Genomic DNA, 21,612 nt, shown 5'->3' with positions numbered 1-21,612 from the left:
ACAATTAGCCATATTAAAATTCCAAAGCCACCATTGGAAATCTCATTAAATTCCATTGCACTTCCAGACAATTAGGGGGGCAGAGGGTGTCCGTGGCAAATGTCCGGATAAACGGGGCGACGAAAGTGCGCTAAACAATAATCATAATATTGTACATGGAATGTTTTAATAATAACAATAAAAATATGGTATTGCTAATAATAGTAATAATGGCATTAAATAATAATACAGTAATGATAATACAGAAATAACAGCAACAATAATAATTATATTAGTGTAGTATTATTCTATACAGGCTGTCCCCAACTTACGACGGGGTTAGGGACCCAAATCCAGGTCATAAGTCGAATTTGTCGTAAGTCGAAAATGCAAAAAATAATAGAAAGAAAATCTAAAATGTATTACAGTACAGTAAAAGTGATCAATAATGAAAAATTAATAAAATGATACTGACCACTTACCTTTAATGTAGTCAGCTGAATGCGCATGGGGCTCCAATAATTTTTTTATTAAATATGGAGACTTACATTAATTGGATGAAGCAGAGGAGGAGACAGGGCTGGGTGGTTCATCAATGTCTTGGATCATTCTGTCAACTTTTGCAAAGCGCTCAACATTTTGATCCATTTCGTCAAACATTTGCATCCCCTCCGTGTGCCGGGAGAGAAAAATAGTCATGCTGGTACCTGTTAACCCGGGTTGGGCATTCAAACAGCAACGGGAAAAGGCGCTCGTTCTGGAATGTCACCCGGGATGCACCAATCAACCGCTCTGGAACGACATCACCCAGGGTGTAGGGGTTAATGTTTAAATGTTTTTATGAAAGTTCTGTGTTATTTATTTCGTTTTTACCTGCCATTATTTTATTTTAGTCTTTTAAGCCTTGATTGTAATTTGGCGACATATGACCTAAACTGTTAAAGTCGCCTGGCATGTAATTACCTCAATCAATCAATCAATTAATTAATCCTCATTTATAGAGGCACTAATCTTAGTCAGTAAAGCTATAATTTTACTGTTTATGTAATTTTTTACAAACACTCTGAAATACCTTGTGATATAAATTTTGTTAGAGTTTAATAAACAAGAAATGAAGGTACAGCATACAGAACCTGTGCTGATTTATCAAAAGTTTAAAGCAGTATTTCTAATACTTTTCTTATTTATATATATATTTTTTTACTTCACCAGGTGGAGAGAGGCGCATTACATCGTTTAACTGTAACCACTATCCCCTTAGAAGCTCCACTAATGGCACACTCACACAACCCAGCAGAGGATCGTTTACTTCTGGCTTGTAACAATGGTGTTTTGGCATTGCACTGTGACTCTCGTGGCATGACACACGTAACAAAAGCAGGACTAATACCATCTAGTATTGCTTGGTTGGACTCAGGGAACTTAGTTGTTGTGAGTAATGAAAGAGGACAGATCCAGTGTTTTGATTTGGCCTTGTCTCTCATTAGATTGCAATTAATTATGGAAGATCCTAATCCTCAAAGAATTCTTGATTTTTCTGAACACTTTTGCCATCAACAGTCCCTGTTAAAGCTTGCATGGGCCCCAATCAGAAAACCTGAAGATTCCCTGCTAAAAAATAATCCCCACTTACTTTTACTCCATTATATTCGGGGACCCATAGCTTGCTTGCGTGTTGATGTCAGTGCAGTGAGCAAAGATGGTCTCACAGCCTCAGCACTGGTGGCTCAATATATCAAACATCGTCAGCTAGATGAAGCCGTGAACCTCCTGGTTTCCCTGAACTGGGATCAAGAAGGAAGTATAACCATGCGATGTTTAACCTCCATTGTCAACCATCTGTTACGTTTGTCAGTGACTCCCCAAAGAGAAAACCAGTTAGAAGGTGCCTTGGGAAGTTTTCATGTTCCAGTCCAGCCTCTCAGTCAGGCCGTTGAAGAGGAGTTTGGCCCAGCGGTGAGGGCACTGACTCGACGATTCTTCTTTCAGGTACTTAGGTAAGATCATTTTAAATTTCCCTTAAAATTGAAGGACATTACAAGAATGCTTTTAGTGATATCATCATCACATTAACACTCGGGGTTTTCATACACAAATTTGCATATGATCTAAATTGTTTGCTTTAGAGTATTCAGCTGAGAAAAAATGGCTCGCCCCCTCCTCAAGAGTACAGCTGTTGCAAACCAGTCCGATTTTGCCACGAGTAATGATGTACAGTCTCAACCCCACTTTATGATGGGGTTCCGTCCTGACGACCAGGTCGTAAGTCAAAAAGGTGAAAATAATACATAGAAATTCTAAAATAGAATACAGTACAGTAAAAGTAATCAATACTGAAAAATTAATAAAGTGTTACTGTGCACTTACTTTTAATGTAGTCAGCTGAATGCACACGGGGGCCTCAATAATTTTTTAATTAAGCATGTAGACTACATTAATTGAATGAGGCAGAGGAGGAGACAGGGCTTAATTGAATGAGGCAGAGGAGGAGACAGGGCTGGGTTGGTCATCAAGTTCGCTTTTTTCAGACAGCTATCGTACGGTGTCACATTACGACCACAGCCGGGACTCGAAAATACGTAATGTGAAAAATATGGTCGTGTGTCCGGGTTGTCGTAAGTCGAGGAGAGACTGTATTTCTTAACGAGTTTATTCATAATCGTTGGGATGACCGTTTCTGACGAGAAATAAATTTAGGTAAATTATATAAAGATACATACCTTCATTATTTCAGACCGTTAGCAGATACAGGAAAAATATGAAGTAGTTCACAGTCATATTTCCCGCCTCTGCTGACGGGCGTGTAATATTTCAATGTGATTCTGATCTTTTAAAATTTTATTTTTGCATAATGTACTATTACTGATATGTAATTTGTCTTAGTATGTCTTATTGTGGGTAAAAATAAGTATTTATTAAATGCATCCTCCTAAAGCGTGAATTTGCTACCCGAGTTTATCAGTTAATTCACGTATAATACTTCTGATAAACTTCCTACGTGATCCTGTTTATAAAAATGAAGGTATTCATCTCTATATAATTTAGTTAAATATCTGTCTTGTCAGAAACGGTCTTTATTAATAAACTCATTTAGAAATACATCTTTACTTAGGACAAAATTGGACAGGTTTGCAACAGCCAATCAGCTGTAACTCTTGAGGAGGGGGCGGGCATCTTTTCTCAGCTGGGAAAAAATGCACTATAGTAAATCCTGTCATCTTAAGTCACTGGAATCACTTGAAGTAATGTTTGTGTCTGAGTGTCCGACCGATTCTTCTATTAATCCTTCTCACCGCTGCCACCAGTGTGTTGGTCCTTTTTATAGATATATGTCACACACAATTATATATATTAGTTCTGCAACTAATAAGTGGCTGGGCTGAAGTAAACACTTTGTTGGTTTTTCTTTATTGTAGAAAATTATAGTTACACAGGTACTGAGTTCAGTTGAGAGTAGATTGTACCTTCTGTACTAGGGGAAATGTCTTAGTGTACATACACAGGAAAACACTTAAGTGAGGTGTTCTCTGGGTAACAAAAAGTATGAGTCTGATCTCTCTCCAGCCACTATTATCAAGAGAGAGATGAGGAGCAGGCCAATTATGTTATAATTTGGTTGACCTTGCCTGCCCTCTGGAGTGTGAGAAAGGAAACACGTCAGATGTACTGTTGTGCTAACATGAGCTGAACTCAGCCTGACCTCGCTCGCTCCCCGAAGGAACTGCAACCTCAGCCATGCATAATGTCAACAGCTCAGGCACAGTTGAATAACTTGGTGAATAATTTGGTATTATACATTTGGGTATATATTTATACTGTATAATGCAAATGCTGCTGTTACAAGTTGACCCTCATCTGGGAGTCAGGACTCACAGGTGGCTGCTATGTTGATGTTATGCCTAGCCAGCTCTTTTGCCACAAGGGCAGTTCTTTCAGGACACTCATTTGTGCCAGTACCCAGAAGGGTCCTGACATTTCATGCAGCGACCATAAGAGGGTGTATAGTTTGCTTTTGTTTGGATCTGTGCTTTTGATTGTGTTTTCAACTGCATAAGGATGACCTTACTGGGTGGTGTTGCCCAGTCAGGTTGTTTTTATAGGCAGGCTATGTTTAGGCACCTTTTCTAGCCCCCTCCCCATTTTGAGGTGAGCAGAGTGGTTCCTCAAAAGGGCTGCTCAGCCGCACAGAGAGGACCGGATTGCAGTGCTGCCTAGGTCCCAGTGCATGAACGACCCTCTTATCTGTGCTGCCCATGTGCAGAGTTGTGACTAAAGACTCCCGGCAGTCATCTCTGTCTGTCCCCGTCACCACTCGTCTGTCGCCATTGGGTTTATGGGGGTATAGGGGGTTTTGATGATGGTGAGAGGTAAGATGAGCTGGGTTGATGGCTGCCCGTGAGTTGATTTATGTGGTGAGGCAAGAGCGCAGGCTGCAACCACACATCTTGGCTCTCCCTTTTCCTGATCCAGTGGTGCAAGTGTCGCAACTTTTCTCATTTATAATTATACTTATCACAATCGCACTAAAAATACATTAGCTTTCGTGTTTATTCAAGACATCTTCAGGTCATGAGACCCACTAATCCCCCACCCAAGAAAGGGTGACCTGACATTCCATCAGAAAGTCAGTAATATGAGACCATTAATCCCCCACCCTACCTCCACTTGCCATTGAGAAAGGTCAGGTCAGGTCAGGTCCCCTCAAAGTACTTTAACTTTCATCTTTATTCAACACATTTTCAGAAAATTCTCTTGATTTTCAACCTCGGAATTTTTTTCCTAAAGTCGGAAATTGTTGGAAAATTCCGGGTTTGAGAATGATTTTCCAAGCAAATTTCATCGAGTATTGAAGAGTTCTTGTGCAAGATTTTTATTTTGCATATTTATCTGACCAATCAGCATTCTTCTTAGATTCATCTTCAAAGTTGAGATTTTTTTCTTTAACTGGAAGATATTGTCACATCCTTTATTTTATGGTTAATATTTCAATAATTTAAATGGATGAATGGTCTGAATTGCTTAACTAATACTTAAAAATAGAAAATAAAAATAAAAATAGTATATGTATAAATTGTCAACATCAATCTGAAATGAATTGAGGTAAGTCCAGTGAGGCTGATTGTTTCCAGTAACTTAGGAATCAAGTTAGGTAGGTAGCTACAGATAAATTCAATGCTTAAGTAAGTTAATTGTCTTAATTCTTCTTCATAGGTCTGGTAGACTGGAAAAGGCATTTCGGCTAGCTCTTGATTTGAAGGATTATGACTGCTTTATGGCAGTCAATACTGTTGCTAGACGCCTTGGAGACAGCCAGATAGCCACAACAGCTTTGGAAAATGCCCGTGACTTAGAATCATCGTGCAGCTCTAGTGCTTCATGCAGCTCAGTACTGTATGGAGAATCTGGTGCTGGTTCAGCCTCAGAGTCCTGCAGCGAGTCATGTTCCACCTGTTTTTCTGATAGTGGCTCAGCCAGTGGTTCAGACTATAGCAACCAAAGGAGAAGAGGTAAGATCCGGTCCTTACCACTGAATGATTTTTTGTTATAAGGCAACATAACTCATTACAGTTATAGACCCTCAAATCCTGGACCTTGGGACCAAAACTGAACTGGTCCCATCTGTTACCTTAGGCCTACCAGTTGTTTATGTCAAGTTTTAGGTCCAAATACTCACACAAACTCCTTTACAGTAAGTATTTGTTTTATTTCGTAATTAGCAAAATAATAATAATATCATTGTATGTATTCATGCTTTAGATAAAAATAATTATAATAACCCTTAACTCAAGAAGTGTGGCACAGCTCTATAAAATCTGATTGTGTAAGTGCAGCACACATATAGAATGGAGGCTTTAAAAACTCGCTCAAGGGCCGAGTGTGCTTAGACCCTTAGACCCTCTACCCATGGTATAGTTGGCTTCACTCCCAGGTTTACCACTGTTGTACCATACTGTATTACAATAATATTCTATCCTATCATTAGCCTCATAATCCCACAACTGAAAACCATTCGAAAAGCGATAACGGTAACATCTTTTGAACGAAAGAAAGCGAAAGTCATTGCTTTCGTCACAATTTTATCCCACTTTCCACTGTAATATGTACGTCATTTCAGCAAAAATATTACATTTCCATATTCTCAGAAATAAACAGTAGTTTTGTTGAAACGTAATGTACAGTATTTAATATTAAAATGCAAAAAGAGCTATAAAAACAATTAATACTGTACACCCGTAATGTACTGGCTGGCATCTCCACTCGTCCCTGCTCCCGCCAGTCACCACTCCTCCCCGCTCTATCCCTCCGCCTCCTCCACATCGTCACTACTGTTGTATTACAATAATATTCTATCCTAATTCACTTGAATAAATACTAAGATACCATATTTCTGAATGTTTTCATTAAAATCCATCAAAATCATTTTCCTTGTCATCGTCTTAAGCACCAAACAGCTCCTCCCAGTCTTCTCCTTGAACAGGGCTAGACGGTACACGTGTTTTTCGAATCGTTTTCAGTTAAAAAAATGTTACATCACATGTATATTTTACCTAAACTGCGCCTGAATGAATATATTCTCAGAAATAAATAGTAGTTTTGCTGAAACGTGATGTATTTCAATGTAAAATAGGATAAAATACATGACGAAAACAAAAGACTTTACCTAACCTTCCGATGTTCAAGAGATGTTACTCGTTTTTTTAATAGTTTTCGGTTAAAATACTGTTATACTGTATTACAATGATATTCTATTCATACTGTGCTTGATATACTACATTCACGGAAATGTAATATTTTTGCTGAAATGACGTATGTATTACAGTGGAAAGTGGGATAAAATCGTGACGAAAACAATGACTTTCGCTTTCTTTCGTTCAAAAGATGTTACTGTAATCGCTTTTCAAATGGTTTTCAGTTAAAAAAACTGTTGCATCACAAGTGAATTAGGATAGAATATTATTGTAATACAACAGTTTTTTAACTGAAAACCATTCGAAAAGCGATTACGGTAACATCTTTTGAACGAAAGAAAGCTAAAGTCTTTGCTTTCGTCACTTTCCAACGTAATACGTACGTCATTTCAGCAAAAATATTACATTTCCATATTCTCAGAAATAAATAGTAGTTTTGCTGAAACGTAATGTATTTCAATGTAAATTAGGATAAACTACATGAAAACAAAAGACTTTACCTAACCTTCCGATGTTCAAGACATGTTACTCGTTTTTTTAATAGTTTTCGGCTAAAATACTGTTATATTAGTGATATTCTATTCATACTGTGCTTGATATAATACATTCACGGAAATGTAATATTTTTGCAACTACAATGCTGATGTCAACACAAGCGTGGTTACAGCGAGACTGACCGAGTGAGGGAGAGCTATGCGTGTGTGTGTAAGGTTGCGGGAGCGGGCTGTGTCCCGTGTTCGGTGCCGCGCGCGAGTTGAATGGCGCGCGATTTGAATGTACTTCAATTACTTCAATGTACAGAATATTTCTCCGGCGGGGCAATCCGCATATTTGCAAATCCGTGTATGCTAAACCCGCGTATGTTAAGGGCCGACTGTACTTCTACTTGAGTACGTACATTGAACTTTGGATACCTTTACTTCTACTTGAGTCACATTTATCCAATGTAACAATACTTTTACTTTAGTAAAAAAGTCCGATACTGCTCTTTGTACAACTGTGCTTTTTCCTTGGCCCATAAATGGCAGTCATCATTTGTAGAAGGTGCTGTTGGGATGGCAGCCATCATCTGTGGAAGTTTCTTCTTGCTTTCCATTTTTATGCATATTGGAGATTAATTTTATTTATTTTTTTACACGGGGATTAGCCCACCCGGACACAGGTCACTGACCCACATCGGGGCCTGGGGGGCGAAAATGTAATAATAATAATGATAATAATAATAAAAATAATAATAATAATAATAATAATAATAATAATAATAATAATAATAATAATAAATAATAGTCATAATAATTCATAATAAATAAAATTTATGATAAAACAAACAAAAATAGAATAATAAAATAATGATGATAATACAGTAACTGTAATAATAATAATAATTTTAATAATAAAGAACTATAAATACAAAAATGAAAAAAAGATGAAAAGTGAGAAACGATATATGTATGTGTGTTGTCAATGGTAAGAGAAACAATTGAGACCCTGCAATTGTGTGTAAATGAAGCAGAAAGTCAGATCAGCAACCTGGGACTTGGTCACAATTTTCGTGATGCCATTAGACAAAACATTTTGCTTCCAATATCTTCCCAGGCAGTAGTACCTCCCTGTTTGGTAGCTGCCTACTACCTACTACTGCTAAATTGGAAACAAATAACATATAAAAACACCCCTTCTTTTAAGAATAGACCAAATCATTAGTAATTTGCTCCATTTTTTATCATAAAATTGGATTCCAAGAATCAGTCACTCATTTTCCACATACTAGAATACCTGTACATGTACTGGTTTTCTGATTTTATTGCAGTCAGTAAGGTGCTGTACCTGTCATATTGATATGATTTTATCTTGCAGGATATCACTAAATTTCACATTGCATTATTGGCCCTTCCAGGAGAGGAGTGTGGAGATGGGACACTTGAAGTTATTACAGAAGCAAAACCTCCACAAGATCTTCATCAGCCTACACAGATGGTATGGCAGAATTTTATTCACTGTTTTTGAGTATGGAGTACAGTATATATTGTATACAGGCAGTCTTCATTATTTATTGGGGTTCTGTTCCTGAAAAACGTGATTACAAGTGCTTTACAGTAATAGCAAAATGAGCATTAGTGAAGCCAAAACTACAATAAATCTAATTTTATAAGTTTTGGTTATGTTCCCAGGGGGATATTTTTATGGCCTCTTTTCACATAAATGGTACAGTTCTTCACTTAAAACATAAAAGTTTATTTTAGAAATTTAACCACTTCACAGACTGCCTATTTTAAGTAAACATAAAATTTTGAAAAGTTTGCATTTTTCTCATAGAATGAAAGACCTTAGTTCATGTAGGCTACTTGAGCCACTTATGATATAACTTCATGAGCCATCCACATATTACCACAGTGCATCAGTGACCTGGAGCATGCCTGCTTTTCTTGCTAATTTATTTGCACACTTTGACTATCTCGTAAATCTTCCTTATCAGTATCAATGTCAAAGCATCCAATATTTTCTGGATTTTGTGAGGGGTAAGGTTTTTTTTAAAGTGTCAGGCCGACTGAGCATATGTGACAACACTGCACTGTAAGGTGGAAAATGTTCACCCTCTAGGCTGGTCCCAAACAAGAAACCTGCTTCCACTAACACACTGCAGCAGCCAAGGAAATATGTTCACACTAGCACTTTAAGGATTGAGTATGATTTGCAGAACTATTGTTTTCACTTTTTCTGCCTTTTTTTAATGGTTAGACATGATTATATGGGTGCCTAGACAGCTTGGAAACTCTTGAGCTAAGAGTGGTCACACATTTTAAAATATAAAAAGAGTACAGTACTGTGAGTCAATCAATCAGAGTACTGTACCGGTTTCATATCTGAGGGTTGGCGACCACAGTCCTCCACTCTAAAAATTTTTGGGCTGTTTTTACCAATCCTCCAAGGTTTTTTTATCTCTCTGGGGACCCAGTTTTTAATTTCTTTCATCCATTTCAGTCTCTGATTTCCCCTTGCCCATTAATATTTCAGTAATTATCCCTTCATCCCTAATTATATGACTAAAGTACAGCACAGTAGGGTCGGGATATATATATACCGACTTTATATAACGATTGTTTTATATCGCGGCTACCAAATTATAGACATTTTCCTATACAGTATATATAGTGATATTTTGTGAGGGAAGTCGGGCAGGAAATATTTCGAATTTATCACGACATTTTCCAATATATAGTGATAAATTTATTTACAGTAGATTCGCAACCGTATAAAGTCAGAAACACTCCTAAAAATCCCCTAAATCGACCCAAAAATACAAATTGAGAAACTGTACAATACTTACATGTACAGTGGTCCCTCGATTAAGGAACGATCCAATTAACGAAATTTCAGTTAACGAATTAGCTCCCATAAGGATTTTCAATTCCATTAACGAACAAAACTTTGATTAACGAAAACCTTTCGAAAAAACACACTTTGTTGTGCACATCAGCTGATCGGCTAGTTCGCCAATACAGTGCAGTACAGTGACCCCTCGTTTAACGAACACCTCGGTTAACGTAATTTCGATTAACGAACTGCCTTCCATAAGGATCTTCAATTCGGTTAACGAAAAAAAATTCGCTTAACGAACTTCTTACGAACCGACCTCAACATGTTTTCGCTTGCACTGACCGGGCAACCAGGTTTAGTATCAGTCCGCCAATACATTAATCGGTTCTAGGGCTTAAATTCCTTACTATTTTTGTAAATATCAAGAAGTTTATACTATTCAATAATTTTAAAAGTTTAATATTCAATTTTTTAGTCATTTTAACAATTATTGAACAAAATTGAAGGTAAAGTGACTAGTTTAATGCGCGGCATCCAGCCTCTTAACACAGCAAACAGGCGTCAGTCTCTCTCTGTTTTCACTGGAGGTAACATCTTGCTTGAGACTCTCTTCAACTAAACGCTTTTTTTCTGTGTTTCCAAGCAAATTATTGGTCATTTTGAAATATATTTTATATATTGACAATATATAATGCAGTGCAGCGTTGATTTAAAGAAAATAATCTTGAATTAAACCAGAGAGCTAAAATTTTATGGGTGAAATGGCACCATGGGGTGACTTCTCTTCCACCCCAATGCCTTCTCTTCTTCCTTCTCCTCCACCCCCATTCTAAATCCCATCATCATCATCATCATCCAGGAGCCTTCTACATACACACCTCAAAGTAAGTGAACTTTTCTACCATTTTTGTTGAATTTAGGAAATTTTCGGTGAGCTGGAACCAATTACCCAAAAACCCATTGAAACAATGGTTTCGGTTAACGAACGTTTCGGTTAACGAACGACCTTCTGGAACGGATTGAGTTCGTTAACCGAGGGGCCACTGTAATTGGTTCTATGTTTACATTCGTTTCCAGTGGAGTAAATATCAAGAAAGTTGTGCTCTTGAATTTTTTTGCATTTTTTATATTAAAATTATTGGTCATTCTAATTTAGTTATCATATTGATAATATATACAGTACAGGGAACAGTTTTTTTGTGCCAATCAGCTGATCGAATCACCCACCAACGCTTTCGCAATTTAACTTTGTTTACAGAGGAGTGAACATCCAGTTTGTTGGTCTCTTGAATATTTTTGCATTTTTACATTAAAATTATTGGTCATTCTGAAATTTAGTTAACATTGATAATATACAGTGCAGAAATTATTATGAAACATAAAGAAACATGAAGAAGGCATTAGAACCAATGCACTCTGTAAAGAATATGGCATGTCATCATTGACTGCCTCTACAATCAGCTGTTCGATATGTAAACAAAGCTGCTGGGAATACAACATACACACCTCAAAGTAAGTTAAAATACAGTATTCTATTTTTTTTAATTTATACTCTAACTATCACCCCATTGCCCTAACTTCATCCTTCTCTAAGATTTTTGATGCTATCTTGAACTCCCATTTTCTCCGTCACCTTGAACACCATTCTTTTTTGTTGGATCGCCAGTATGGCTTTCGCCAGGCGAGATCTACTGGTGATCTGCTCTCCTACTGCACCCATCTTTGGTCATCCTCTCTTATGGATTATGGGAAAACTTTCGTCATGGCCCTCGACACCTCCAAAGCATTTGACAGGGTATGGCACATGTCTTTGCTTTCTAAACTTCCCTCTTTTGGTTTCTCTCCTCCACTTTGTTTTCTAGTCTCTAGCTTCCTTGAGAACCGATCCATGGCAGTTGTTGTCGAGGGATCGATCTCTCGCTCTTTCTCTACCAATAGTGGTGTCTCACAGGGTTCTGTTCTTTCACCTACTCTCTTCCTTCTTTTTATCAATGATTTACTTCACACTACAACTAATTCTATCTATTCTTACGCTGATGATTCTACTCTTCACTCTTCTTCACATTTTGCCCTTCCCCCTAACACTCAAACTAGATCTGTTTCTAGAGCTGATATCATTACTTCTATCAATGTGGATCTGTGCAGCATCTCTGAATGGGGAGGTACAAACTTGGTTAAATTCAATGCAGGTGCCCCTCTACTTACAAACGAGTTACGTTCCTGAGACTTGTTTGTAAGTCCAATTGTTTGTAAGTCCAGCTTTACTCTTGTAGATGCCAAACATATTGCAAAAAATGAAAAGATAATGGATATTTAGTACAGCTATACCCTTTAATGCAGCCTTAAAACCTGGCTCACTCTTCTCCTCTCAGGTAATGTTTGTTCTATCTGGAATTTTCTTAAAAATAATCCAGTCTCACCCACATTAAACACCTGTTCTGGCAAGTAACCTCCCTCAGCAATGATGTTTGTATCTCTGAAAGTTTTTAAGTTGAACGTTCTTAAGTATAGATGCCATAGCTACTTCACTCCTGAGCAGTTGCTCCAAGTATACAGTAAAATGGATTCATTCGTCCTAACTTGGAGTACTGCTCTCATATCTGGGGTGGCTCTTCTTTTGTCCAACTGTTAGATAGGGTGGAATCAAAGGCATTTCATCTTATTAACTCTCCTCCTTTAGTCAACAATCTCTACTGTATTTCCTTTCTCTTCGCCGCAATGTTCCTTCACTCTCTCTCTTTTACAGGTACTTTAACGGGCAATGTTCGGTGGATTTGGCATCCTGTCTACCGACGGCAAGGCCATGGGCTCGTAACACACGTCTTGCCCGCTGTGCCCACCGTTTCTCTGTTGATGTCAGTCACACTAGAATAATCCATTATAGTACCTCCTCCTTTCCTCACACAGCCAAACTGTGGAATGCTCTGCCTTCTTCTGTGTTTCCATACAGTACTTATACAATCTGTCTCACTTAAAAAGCTGGTTTTCCGTCATCTACGTGGTGCAGATTAACACAGTATAACCTTTTTCTTTCTGTTCTTATTTTTTCGTCTCCCAGGCCCCGTTGTGGGTCGTTTGACCTGTGCCTGGGTGGGTTAATTCCCGTAAAAAAAAAAAATCTAGAGGAACACCTGTACTTTACATATTATGCTGGTTAGGCTCACTGGTCTATAGTTGTTCGTGGAGTGATGATCGCCCTTCTTGAAGATAGAACTCACATAATAAATGGAACAATAGAAGTAGCTAACCATTAATGGCAAAGAAAAAAGAAGAGATGGATTGGGAACGCCAGCATATACGTGCGCATTTAAGGATACCACGTCATTTATCTCAAGAATACTTATGTACAAAAGATTCATTATTGTTTATTACTGAATATGTATTTGGTTGAATTAATCTTTACATATGCGAAATGAACAATACAATTCATTAATAATACGTAGAATATTAAAACACACAAGAGGATAAGAGACGCCATTGTCAGTGTTTACACCCGAAATGTCAGTTATCCACTTGAAGCTGAAGAAAAAAAGACCCTGGTTGTTGTTGTAGCAAATTTAATGTAAAAAATATGTACCCGTATGTTTTAATTGATGTTATTTAATGTACAGAGGAAGTGCCAGGTAACCACTGATATTAAAGAAAAAGTGAGACTGATAGTGGAATGCCAATGTATACGTGCGCACTCAAGGAAACAGTCATTTATCTTAAGAATATGTACAAAAGATTCATTATTGTTTATTACTGAATATATATTTGATTGAATTAATGTTTATATATGTGAAATGAACAATGTAATTCATTAATAATAAGTAAAATATTATAACACACGAGGAGACAAGACGGCATTGTTTTCGTGAGTGACGATGGTTCTACATAAGAAACAAGAAAATAAGACCCTGGTTGTAGCTGTAGTGAACTTAATTTAAAAAAAAAAATTGATTACCTGTGTAACCGCCCAATGAGTGACTGTGGGATAATGAGACCCTTGCCCATAGGACTCGATTGTTCTTTATTCGGTCAAAACCTACAGAGTACAAATTGCACATGTTACATATGAGATAATTAATTCATTCGTATGTTCCTTCACTATTAACAACTACATATGATATATTTGAGTAGAGTGGGGTGTTAAACCATATAAAACTTACGTGTTTTGGGTCTAATGTAGGACTTATTAGCTCCCTGACTTGTTAGCTCACTGGATGGCTAGAGACTATCTTCTGAACCCCACAGGGAGTGAGTCAGCCCGAGGCGAGGGCCATCTGTTTCACATTTAACACCTCAGCAAAGTTTGTTGTCAACACTCTGTCTCTCTCCTGTCTCCCTTTCTCTTTCTCTTCTAGTTGATCCTACTGTGGCGGTGGCATATCCTACTGTGGCGGTAACACCTGTATGTACGTTTTAAGTAATGTTATCTCATGTTAATAAATGGAACACTAGGAGCAGCTAACCACTAATGGTAAAGAAATAAGGCTAGACGATTGGGAACGCCATCTTATGAACAGTAAGTGCATACATGTGAAAACATATCGTCATTTCACTACATATGAATATGAAAGCAACACTTATTTACTGTTCATTTATGTTTTAAATAATATTTACAAATGTAAAACAAAAATTCTACTCGCCAATGGTGGTAAGGTCTAAAACATAAGGACAGCCAATGAATATTGCGCGAGTTTTACTCAGATGGCGAAGTCATCAGGTTCAACTCTGGCTGAAGCTGTAGTGTTCCATAAAGCTGTTGCTGAAACTGTTACTGAACCTGAAGTTGATGTTGAAGCTGCTTATGATGCTGAATTTGATGGTATAGCTGAAGTTGATGGTTTAGGCCTTCGAATAATAAAGCTCTCAAAAGAACCTTACACAGCTGCTTTCTTTTCTCATTATACATCATTATGTAGAGGTCATTTGCGTTTATTTAAATTTTAATGCTTTGTTCTGTTAATGGATCCACTTCAGAAAATATATGTTCATTGCTTGCTCCATATAATATCCATAGACCTTTCATCTTTTTCATATCGTTTTAACAAGTCTAGTTTCTCAGAAGGCTAAGCTTAGACACTTTCTATTAGCTTTTGAAGCATCACTACCATCACTTGCTTTCTTGCTCGTGTTGAATAGGGATGCAAAAATGCTGTAAAAAACTTGAGAAAGTTTTTCTCCCTGTTCCAGATGCGTGAAAAAAAAAGGCCAGCCAACCTCCTACTGTTGTTTACCACTCACTAGCCAGGCAGCTTCTTTGCGCAAGGCGCTCTTCATTTTTGTTTACAGTAATTTTTATTTTTTTTTATAATACATGTCGGGATTTAGTTATTATTTATATGAAAATGTAATTTTATTTAATTTTTATTATATTTTGATTGTAAATACGAATGAAATAAAGATGTAAATTGAATTGGGCCCTAAATTTACTAGTCTTAAATATGAAAAGATGTTGGTCGAACCGTTGTTATCGGAGGCTTTATTGTATACAGTATTACCCCGCTTTACGCGGTTTCACTTTACGCGATTTCTCATATACGCGGTGCCTCGCCAGAACCGAACTTTCACTTAACGCGGTGCCCTGTGGGTTCAATTGACCGCGTTAAGCGGGGTACAACTGTATTGTATTTACATGCACAAAATCATGTTTTCCCCTACTAAACCACTTTCAATAATTGTATGACGAAACATACTAAAAACCCCCCACAAAATATCCTTGTAAAATAGGGGTGCATGTTATGCGGTGGTGCATCTTATATGCTGGCAAATACGGTATATAGTCAAGTGACCCACCTTTAATTAACTCCAGTGCTGCCCTGGCTGAATAGGGTAAGTAGATCAACAACTTATGCTATAAATTGGTGATGAGCGGTGTGTTTGTTCTTACAACAAACGTCTCACGAGCCTTGGCTGTCTCTCTACGCTACCAAATACATATTATCTTTATGTCGTGTATTCCATGGTTGAATTAGGTTGGGATTTGAGGGCCTCATAACGGCCATAATTATACTCTATAAATTAATTGTGTTATGAGTCTGTGGAATAATGTGAAAGGAATAACATATAGATAAATTACATTAAGTTATTTTGTGTTCAATATTCTGACTGGAACGCTTAATGTTGTACTTAATTATCTCTCGGCCAAAATATACTGTACATGTTATATCACTTTTCATGTGGGTGATTGGAAGAACTAAATAAGCATTATTTCTAGACACATTAAAGACCTGCTATTTTAGCGATGGGTAATTTTTGGAGTGGCCTGTTCACAGTTTGAGACGAGTAAATATTATTCACCATTATTTCAATTAGTAGCATGAGGCAGCACTGAGATAATAAAACAAGATTCATTAGCTTTTAAATTAGTGACATTAAACTGGTCAGTATTGTTATTTCGCCGATATCTAGATGATGAATGGTGCGTATATAATGGATGAGTTGTCAGTTGAATTTTTTCGTAAGATGGCAAGTCAATGGGTAAAGAAAACTCTTAAATTCACAATGGTAATGATATTTTTAAATAAATTGTGCCAAAAAGTGTAAAAAATAAGGGTTAAAGTAGCTAAAAAGTCATGTGACTGCAAAAAGTTCTGTGATTGGTTGTGACATCACATACTAGCTCGAGCCTCCAAGCGGGATGCCTGGAGGCAGCTAGCTGTGGTGTATGTGTTGTTACCAGCAGAAATACAGGACTTGTGGCCATATACAATGTTCAAGGAAAGGACAAAGAGTCATTGGTGCTTCGTGCCAATGTGCAAGAGTACCGACAAATCCTCACCAGGCAAAATATTTAGGTTAATTTATTACAGCTACTCTTCGACTTACGACCTACTCGACTTACGACCACCCGGACATACGACCGCCTCAGTCGTACCAAAATTTTGTCAAATTACGTATTTTCAAGTCCCGACGTTATTGATTGTGCTTTGTACTGACAAAATTTTCGTTTGTAATTCCCTTTAAAATGGCTGGCAAGCTTAAAAGAGAGTTTTGTGGTGCTGAGAAGAAAAAGAGACTTCCATTTTAGATTTTCAATGTATTATTTAAGCATTTTCGACTGACGACCAATTCGACATACGATCTGGATTTGGGTCCCTAACCCTGTCGTAAGTCAAAGAGCAGCTGTAGTTAGGAAGGGAAATGGAAAGAGATATTTTCCAACCACACAGGCGCAGGCCTGTGTGGTTGGTCCTGTTTATTACTTTGGGGGTTTGCGTGTGAGTGGTGTTGGGGTGTGCAGTGTTGGGATTGTGCAGGTGGGCGGTGTTAGGGGTGTGCGGGTGGGGGATGTGCGGTTGGTGTTGGGGGTGTGTGGGTGGTGTTGGAGAGAGAGAGATTCCTGACACATGTATGGAGGCATCTCAACAATTTCAACTTCAACTTCAACTTCAACTTCAACTTCAACTTCAACTTCAACTTCTACTTCTACTTCTACTTCTACTTCTACTTCTACTACTACTACTTCTTCTTCTTCTTCTTCTTCTTCTTCTTCTTCTTCCTCCTTTTTCTTCGTCATCTTCTTCTTCTTCTTCTTTTTCTTCTTTCTTCTTCCAAAAAGGTGGAAATCCTAGGTGTAGCCTTACTGAATATGGTCACTTGCCATTGAGCATTAAAAGGGATTTCAAGGTCCATTCCAAATTTGGTTTCTGAACAAGGAATGCAAGGTTTTATGCTTCAATGATCATGATATACCATAAGTACCTTTCCTTTAGTCAGAGAATACCCTCTTAATGTTGTGGTCTCTACCTACACCTTATAGTATTTATTTTACATTTTCTCCCCCAGATGCCAGGAATGCAGTATTTGTCATTTAATGACAGTCCAGCCCATAGTAGTGGTACTTCTGCAGCCACGCCAGTAGACTATCCCCCCTCTTCTCAGACCCACACCACAGCCATCACCTCAGAAGATGGCACCGTCACAATTAACATTCGACAGCCAGATCGCAGTACTAAGAGTACACTAGGACATTCAGTTGGCCCATTTACAAGATCAAGCACACTGGCTGCTGTGCATCCTTCCCAAGGGAACAGTATAAGACCATCAAGGACAGTGAGGGAGGTTTTCTACTCTTCTGATCCAAATGAAGAATTTGTTGATTCTGAGACAGTCTCCGTTTTTGTCAACAAGGATGAGCTGCAAAATCAGTATGACCGTGCTGTATATCATGGTAAGTGTTCTTCGTGTTATTGATATTAATAATTTTGTGAACTGAAATTAAATTCTTAGTCATTATCACCAATATACAGCTCCTCCCCGATTTACGACCTACTCGACTTATGACCACCAGCACTTACGACCTGCTTCAGTCGTACCAAAATTCTGTCAAATTATGTATTTTTGAGTCCCAATATCAGTACACCGACAAAATTTTCGTTTGTAATTCACTTTAAAACGGCTGTCAAGCTTAAAAGTGAGAGTTTTGTGGTGCTGAGAAGAAAAAGAGACACCCATTTTAGATTTCATATGTATTATTTAAGTATTTTCGACTTACGACCTGGATTTGGGACCCTAACCCCGTCGTAAGTCAGGGAGGAGCTGTAATTATGTTCAGCTGGTGTCGGCAAATTTTTTACTTTTGGATTATGGCTGAAATGGACTTAAACTATCATATAATGAAGGAAAACCATCATTTAGCAACCCACCGGACCATGGAAGATGTAGTTACGCCCATGGATGAACGTGTCGCGGTGTTCAAAGTTTACGGGTAGAACCTGTAGAGTTTTACGGGTGTTGACGTTTTTCATCGAGTGAGAGTGGAATTATGCTAATTACTGTAAGTTTTCATTGTCTGTAGCTGTTTTTTCTTTATTTATCATCTATCTCGATTTCGGAACATCAATATAGTATATTTATCCCTTTTCGTATTATTTACATTCATTTTCATAACTTTCACCAGTACTTATTTTTTTTGTGTGATTTTATAATTATTTATTTTTTATTTGGTTTCTCTTTTGCGTTATAAGTATAGATGTTACAGTACTTATTTATTTATCTCCAAAGTATATCGGAGTAACTGTTACGCCATTGACGCTGTACGGGTTAACAATTCTGTAACTGTATTTTTCTGGCAAAATAAACTGTTTTACTATCAATATCAGGAAAATTAAATGTATTTAACAACTCAGAAAATTCCAATATTTTACCATTTTTTGTGATGTTCGTTCCTGAGACAGGGAGATATTATAGTAACTTGAATATTTGTAAAATTTCTTGATCTTAAAAACTTCCTATACAGTATAGTCTGCATTTACGCTGTCAATTAAATCCGTGGAGGCCCGCGTAAAACGAGAAACGCGTAAATGAAATAATAGAACATATGGGATTAATTGAAATAGAGACTGGGCCAACCCCCAAACCCCACTTTTTCCGACACAATACGTACGTTGTTGTAAAAATAACATCTTAATTTTATGATGGTATGCACACACAATTAATAATTATGAGAAATATCAATAATATTAGGTTTTTTAACACTTACGTTAGTAGAAAAGCTGGGTCGGCACACGTAGATGGTTGCTGGTTCCGAGGCAGAAGGCAGATTAGTTGCCCTCCCCGGTGAATCACTTTCACTTTCACTACTAGCAGAGGTTTGCAGGGCCTCCCTGACAAACCCCTCAAAGTCCATATCCTCACTGTCACTATCACTGACTTGGGCTGGCTGTGGTTGTGGTGGGTTGCGGGAGAAGAAGTCCTTAATACTATGTTGACGACTAGCATTGATGTTGTCGAGATAGATCTGGATATACGGCTCCATAACTTTCGTCAGATGGTTATTAGACACTTCATACCGATGCTTATCTGGGTCATTGTCAAGGATGAGCTTAATTTTCTCCCCCAACTTGATGATTTCCTTCACATTATCATGGCTTGGGCCAGGTAATTCAATGTTTTTCTCTGGTGGTCCCGCAGAGGCCATTGTGAGGGGAATAGAGGGCACAAGAGAGAACTGTATACGTGGACTGAGAACAATGAGACAGGCCCGGCTAGGTCAGCAACTTCTACCCTCTGGTGGCAGGACACGTCATGTTACATTAGACCAATCACAGCTAGCGGCGGAGGGAATGCGTGGGTGGTAAGGATGCGTGGCCCAATCACAGTCCGATACGTCATATGACGTCAGCGATAACATAAGAGCGGCCTAATGCGCACCCCTCACCGCACCGCTTCCCGCGTATGGTCAAGAATTAACCGCGTGGGTAAAAAATGGCGCAGATGTCTGGACCTCTCCAACTGCGTAAATGACCAAATTTACAGCGTAATTAAAGCATTTTCATTCTGGCAAGGCACCGCGTAAATGACCAAACACGTGAACAAAAACTGCGTAAATCCAGACTATACTGTATAAGTCTTCTAAAAAGTGTAAATTTTGTTTTCATATCTCCTGTAGTACATGAATACTGTACTGGCTAATTTAATTCCAATGATACCCAATACAGGTTAACAACCCTTTATCTGAAATTCCGAAAACCTCTGAAAACCCAAAGTTTTTTGTGGAGCAAATTTTGTTATTTTATTTTTTTATTATTATTATTTTTTTTTAAACAAGGATTATCCCACCCGGGCATAGGTCACTGACCCACATTGGGGCTTGGGGGGCGAAAATGTAATAATAATTATAATAATAATAATAATAATTATTCATAGTAAATAAAATTTATCAAAAAATACACAAAAATAAAATAATAATGATAACAATAATAAAATTAATAATAATAATAACAGTAATACTGTAATAATAAAATAAAAATAATAATAATAATAATAATAAAGAAATACAAGAATGAAAAAAAGATCAAAATTGAGGAACATGACTTAGACCTATGAATTATTATTATTACAGAATTATAATTATTATTAAATTTTAGCCCCTCAGGCCCCAATGTGGGTCAGTGACCTGTGTCCGGGTGGTCTGATCCCTGTAAAAAAAAAATTAATATATAAAAAATAAAAAAATAAAAAAAATAAATAAAAACCTAACCTAACCATTCTGAAATCCTAAAAATTTCGAAATCTGAAATGCATCTGGCCCCAAGGATTTTGGATAAGGGATTGTCAACCAGTACATGCAGTGTTATAGGAATTAACCACATTAAAAAGGGGTTTTAATTTCCACTTCTATTACTTTTTAGGCTTAAATTTGTCTTTCCAATATTTTTTATTTCACCCTGTATCACAAATTTGTAAATTCGATATTAAAGTGACAACCTGTTTAATGTTGAGTAACTCAGTCCCTGTGAATATACCTTCATTTTTTCATTCTAGGCATGGGTGTTCAGTCTGTGATGAAAGAGACCCCCTGGTGAGGCCATAATTAGAATTACAGGAAATTCTTATAAAGGTGTGGATTGAGGGAGTCACAGGATTCACCCCTCGGAAATGAATGGACCTGCACCTATTAAGGATATATTTTTTGCACTTGTATATTCAACTGTGGAACACAAAAGAATACTGTGAACATTCATCTGCCTTCTGATATCACCCACACCTGCTCACCCATCCAGGAGTAGGGTGTCACATTATGAGTACGTACCTCGGGGGAAAACTATAAAATAATTTATTCCACTGTCAAAGGCAACTACATATACTGTATATGTGAACTCTCCTTGTTAATGAAATAACCACTTATCCACTCAAA

At 37.5% G+C, this 21,612-nt stretch overlaps 1 protein-coding gene across 7 annotated transcripts in view; it reads left to right on the top strand.

Annotated features, from left to right (window-relative positions):
• Positions 1-21,612, top strand: part of LOC121864211 (WD repeat-containing and planar cell polarity effector protein fritz homolog) — a 41,502-nt gene extending 19,890 nt beyond the window's left edge. For 6 of the 7 annotated variants that reach the window (XM_042363250.1, XM_042363249.1, XM_042363248.1 and 3 more), the window contains 6 exons: positions 1,192-1,976; positions 5,191-5,486; positions 8,566-8,645; positions 11,653-11,781; positions 17,760-18,144; positions 21,240-21,612. In XM_042363250.1, the coding sequence (XP_042219184.1) occupies positions 1,192-1,976; positions 5,191-5,486; positions 8,566-8,645; positions 11,653-11,781; positions 17,760-18,144; positions 21,240-21,280 (1,716 nt within the window). In that variant the 3' untranslated portion in view covers positions 21,281-21,612. The remainder of the gene's footprint in view (positions 1-1,191; positions 1,977-5,190; positions 5,487-8,565; positions 8,646-11,652; positions 11,782-17,759; positions 18,145-21,239) is intronic. The other variant, XM_042363253.1, reaches the window with a different exon arrangement.

The sequence above is a fragment of the Homarus americanus genome, unplaced genomic scaffold (genome assembly GCF_018991925.1).
Source record: "Homarus americanus isolate GMGI-L3 unplaced genomic scaffold, GMGI_Hamer_2.0 scaffold26351, whole genome shotgun sequence".
NCBI classification, from domain to species: Eukaryota; Metazoa; Arthropoda; class Malacostraca; order Decapoda; family Nephropidae; genus Homarus; species Homarus americanus.
The sequence above is the reverse complement of the archived record's forward strand: the minus strand, read 5'-3'. Positions and strand labels throughout refer to the sequence as shown.